General features: G+C 67.0%; 2 protein-coding genes across 2 annotated transcripts; both read right to left on the bottom strand.

Moving 5' to 3' along the window:
• Positions 1-974: 974 nt before the first annotated feature.
• MNEG_13895 (hypothetical protein) lies at positions 975-1,922 on the bottom strand (the record flags this gene model as incomplete). The annotated part of the gene is made up of 1 exon (XM_014037634.1): positions 975-1,922. A coding segment is annotated over one exon (948 nt), but the record flags the coding sequence as incomplete, so codon positions are not given.
• A 703-nt stretch (positions 1,923-2,625) lies between these two features.
• MNEG_13894 (hypothetical protein) lies at positions 2,626-5,006 on the bottom strand (the record flags this gene model as incomplete). Its single annotated transcript, XM_014037633.1, has 7 exons — positions 2,626-2,784; positions 3,056-3,199; positions 3,434-3,509; positions 3,822-3,882; positions 4,162-4,313; positions 4,645-4,814; positions 4,998-5,006. The coding sequence occupies 7 exons, from the start codon at positions 5,004-5,006 to the stop codon at positions 2,626-2,628; spliced, it is 771 nt and encodes a 256-aa protein (XP_013893087.1).
• Positions 5,007-5,039: the final 33 nt, after the last annotated feature.

The following is a 5,039-nucleotide window of genomic DNA, read 5'->3' as shown; positions in this document are numbered from 1 at the left end:
CCTCCGCGCCGCTGCCGGGAGCCGCCCCCGCCGCCGCCGCCTCCGCCAGGCCTGTCGCCGTGATCGGCAGCAGCCATTCTGTAGCGCGTGTTGATGACTGTCGCGTGAATTTTGACTTCCTCCCTCTCGCCCTGTCCGCATGAGGGGCCGTGAGGGGTGTGCACTGCGTTCCGTGGTGACACGAGACTACAGATAGGCAGTGTGGCAATATATGTGTGTGTATGTGTCGTATATATATGTATGTACATATTAAAGACATCCATACATATACGGGTATGTACATATACATAGACACATGTTTGTGCGTACATACATGTGCATCCGTGCAGGGCGCGAAGCTTGCGGCCTGCCGAGAGTCCAACACGTCGCCGCCATCCCGCTAGATGGGCTGTCCCAAGCCCTCGCTCTCGCCCTGCCCACGCGCACGCGCACTCGCCAGCCCCCGCCGCGCCCCCGACGCGCCCCTGAGGCGCGGCAGGCGCGCACCCTGAGTAGCAGGCCCGCGTCCTTGAAGGCCGCCACCACAAGAGAGCACAGCTCCCCCAGCCGGTTGCCGCCGCCCGCCTCCTCCACCTGGCGGCGGCGCGGTGCGTGGCGCCGGCGGGCAGGCGGGCAGGAGGGCATGCGCTTGATCCCGCAGTGAGGGGCACAGTCCATGAGGCGTGTGTGTGTTGAGGGTGAAGGCGCCACGCACACAGGTGAGAGGCTCTTTGGCGCGGCCGGGCCCGCCATAGTGAGCGCTGCAATGAGATGACACCGCAAAGCGCGTCAAGAAACACACATGGAATTGCACACGCCCACACGCACGCATGCACGCACAAACGCATGCACAAACGCGCACGCGCACGTGCACGCGCACGCACATGCACACGGGCACACACACACACACACACACACACACACACGCACATACACACACATACACATACAATCCACCAAAAGAAGCAGCGTATGCACGTGTCAAAGATACGCACCTCGCAGTATGCGACGTGCGCCGCGGCGGCGTCGCTCCCCATGATCGCGAGCCCCCTCAGCCGCACCCGCAGCGGCTCGCCCCCGGCCAGCGCCGCCCGCGCCCGCGCCGCGGCCTCCCGCAGCGCCGCCTCCGCCAAGGCGCGCCGGGGGTCCGAGTACAGCTTCAGCATCACCACCGTCAGGTGCAAAAGCCCGGGGGCTACGAATATGGATTCATCCACTAGGCCCCACGCTGCTGCTCGGGGGTCGGCCCTTACACGGGCCCCCCAATTGCGGAGCGCGGCGGTTATCGGCGCAGCGGCCAGCGGTATGCACACGAAGGCATCGTAGTCGAGCAGTCGCTTCGGGGAGTTGACCGCGTGGTCAAACGTTGACTCTATCAGCCGCAGCACCGCGTCAACGGCGCCCTGGCTGGGGCCCCTGATGACCACGGCATCGCTGGTGGGCGGCGACGATGGGGACGGCCGCGTCGGCGCGTCCGGCGCGGCCGCGCGGCGCGGGACGTCAATCAAGGCGCCCGTCTCGCACTCAATTTCGCGGCGCCGCGCGCCCTGGCGGCCAATGAGGAAGGGCAGGACGGCGGCGTCGAGTAGGACGCGCCCGGAAAAGGCATTGGCCGGGCGGGCGGCGCCCAAGTCATCGGTTGTTCGATGTCGCTGCTGCTGCTGCTGCTGCTGCTGCTGCTGCTGCTGCTGCTGCGGTGGCGGCGGCGGCGGCCGCGGCGGCGGCTGCTGCTGCTGCTGGGGTGGTGGGAAAGGCTGGTGAGCGCGTGATGGCGAGGGGTGGGGCGCTGCCTGGGCCGCGGACGTCACCACCGCTGTTGCTGCTGCTGCTGCTGCTGTAGGCTGCGCGCTGCCTGCGCCGCCGCCGCGCACATCTCCAGTGTAATATGTGCGATACGTGGCACCGCCCACTTGGATCAGCTTCACGTCCCGCAGCACGTCCATCCAGCCCAGACTCTGGGCGATCGAGGGTCGTCCCGCTGAATGTGCAATGTCATACCGTAATCAACTCCTGAGTGTTGTTATCATAAGGTTGACATGCGACTGGATTGGATCGCACGCTCGGACGCCATGTACACTTGTATTGCTGGGTGACTCAGCTTGTGACACGGAGAGTCCAGCAGGGCCTTTACAGTTTGGTCAAGGTGCCGTATTGAAAGTCTTCGATGCTCTCCATTGGTGGCTGGCATGGGATTCTGAGTACGTGTGTGCAAAAGCAGGGTCAAACCCTGACATGCAGGAACACCGAAATCGTTGGGAGGATGACATACATTGCTTGAAGAAGTGTGCAGAGGGTTGCCGGAAGGAGTACACGGGCGTTGACCAACGCAGCCGCATGTGCCGGACGCGCGCCGAAGTCTGGTCAAAGCTACCGTGCGATTACGCACTCGACGCTAAAGCCGTTGCGAGGCCTGATTTTGCCCCGCCATTTCCTGAGCACTGACTTGTGCGGCAGTGTGTCAGTCGTTTAAGGTGCCCCTAAACCTGGTCGTACTACAAGCCCAACCAGTATCGCCGCCAACCCCCACTCCCCCTGCCCCAACATAAAGAACCCCCCCGTGACCGCCACCATCATCCCCACCCCGCACCAGCGTGGCTCGCCGCCCGCCCGCCCGGGCGCACGCGCCTACGCGTGCGCGCCCTGCCCTCACTGCGCGCGCTCGCCAGTGGACAGCGGCACGTACAGCGCGGACGTTGGGAGCATCTTGAAAAGCCCGTCCTGGTTGCGCGCCGCCTCGATCGCCACCGTGCCCAGGGAGTACGAGCGGGGGAACGTGAGGTGCTTGGGCAGCGCGTGCGGCGAGTCCTTGCAGAGCAGCCAGACGCGCACCAGGTGGCGCGGGAGCTCGCCGTCCACAAAGGTGCTGCGGCTGCGGCGGCGGGATGGGAAATTCGGTGCCGGCGCACGCGGGACGGGTAAGGGCGGGGATCTTGGGGCAAAGCTGGAAAGTCATCCACGATCGGCGCGCGCGCTGGACTCGTGGAGACAGCAAGGTGGCGCGACGCCAGTGTGCGTGCGGCATGCATGCAGGGCGCGCGCCGAGCGAGGTTGCCGCTGCCGCGCACCTGTGCATGACGTTGATGTTGTTGATCATGGCCACATCGCCGCGCTGCAGGCGGATGCCGAGCTTCAGGGCGTCGCTGTTTGCGATCTCATTGAAAACCTCCATTGCCTCCTTCTGCAGGGGAGACAGCTTGCCCGCCAGCTCGGGGTAGCGCTCCTGCGTGCGACACACGGTGGCGGCAGAGGCGGCAGTTGGCTAGAGTGGCATGGTCCGTCGGCTGCGCTGCACAGCTGCAAATTGCTTGAGACAAATCAGCACGTGGCGGCTCGCCGCGCTTGGGGGAGGCGCGGGCCGAGCGGCCGGGGAAAGGACCGGCAGAGGGGGAGCGGGACGAGGAGCTGCTGCACCGCCCAGTGTGTGGGCGGCTGAGGCTGGAGCAGTGGGGCTCACCTCGCACTGCTTGTTGAGGTTGGCGTTGTAGCTGGTAGTGAGGTAGCCATTGGCCCACGACCATACGGGCATCTCCCTGCGGGCGGGCGGTCGCGGCGGGAGGGGTTGCGTCGATGGTGCGAGGCGGCGGCGGGGCGCGCACCGGGCGTGTGAGAGGGGGTTTGGACGGGGCAGTGGGGCGCGCACAGGAGCAGATGAGATACCCAGGCAGCTGCCGGCCGGCATCATCAAGGCCGCCGGCAACGAAGCCGCGCGTCGGGCAGGCTGGCGGTCGACCGCACCGCCGAGCGAAGCGCGCGGGCGCCATTGCATGGCAATCGGGGCAGGGCCAGCGTCGGTGGGAGGCGGCTGCGCCGGGGGCCGCTGCCCTGGGATGCGGGGCTCTCACCAGAGGGGCGAGGTGCCGGGCAGGATCTCCTGGTGGAAGCGGCTCTTATCCCGGTAGAAGCCTGGGGAGGGGGTGGGATTGGGTGGCGCCGCGGTCAATGGTCTGGGGGGTATGGAATCCGAGCAGGCGGCACCTGCATGAGGGGATGTCTGGTTGGCGCAGTGGGCGCCAGGCGCCAGCTTTGAGGTGGCGGCATGTCAGGTAGGGCGTGCATACCGGCGTGCATGCGTGTGTGCGTGTGCGGTCATCCTCAGGGCTCGTTCGAGCATGGGGCTTGCATGCCGTGCGCGAGCGCGCCGGATGGCGATGGTGTTGGGTGCGGTGAGCTGTGTATGCTGACCTGCACCCGCGAGGACGGCGACGAGGTCGAGGCGGCCGCGGCGCAGCATCTCGTTGTAGACGGCCAGCGCGGAGCAGAAGGCGCTCTCCCCGCCCTCCTTGGCCTGGCGGATGCACAGCAGGCCCAGCACGTCCGCGCAGGAATCGTTGTGCCTTTGAGGTGGTGGTGGATTGGGTGATCGTGGCGCACGGGCGGCGGGGAGAGAGCAGAGTATGAGGGCAGGGGCAGCGGGCAGGCACGCGCTGCGGCCAGACGGCGCGGCTCGTCGTGTTGGCGAGGGCAGTTGTCGGGGCTCGGGAGCCTGAAAAGAAAATGCGAGGCGGTCAGCTGCGCGTGCACCCGTGCGTGTGGGGGCGAGTGAGGAAGCTGGGTCAAGCAGCGAGCCGTAGAATTGCAGGCTGCCGGGGCCGGGCGGGCGAGCGGGGCGGCGGGGTGAGGGGCCCTGAACCACTGAATCCCAAACCCGAGCCTCGGGCGGCTCACATCTCGAACGCGTCGTTGCGGTTGAACGCCTCAGGGCCGTGCTTCGACGCCTCGAGGTTCTGTTTTACGGTGGCCCCCTTGTTGGTGACGTGGGTGACTAGCCGCCCGCAGCTCCACTGCGGCCCGGGCTGGCCGACGTGCGCGGAGACACCCAGGTAGGCCGCCAGCACCTGGGAGGGGGCGCAGATTGGGCGTGGCAGGCGGAGGGGGCGCGAGCGCAGGTCAGCAGGTTAGCGGATGATTACAGACACCACGACCCCCTGCGGCGGCCGCACAGGTGAGGGCGGGCTGCAGCAGCAGTACTGCGACCACCAGGCTGTCCCCGCCGGACTGTCCCCACCGGACTTCCCAACCGCCCTCATCCAGCTGTGCCCACAAGCCCCCCCCTCCTCACC

Source organism: Monoraphidium neglectum (genome assembly GCF_000611645.1).
Source record: "Monoraphidium neglectum strain SAG 48.87 unplaced genomic scaffold scaffold04117, whole genome shotgun sequence".
Classification (NCBI taxonomy): Eukaryota; Viridiplantae; Chlorophyta; class Chlorophyceae; order Sphaeropleales; family Selenastraceae; genus Monoraphidium; species Monoraphidium neglectum.
This window is presented reverse-complemented; position numbering and strand designations above follow the sequence as displayed.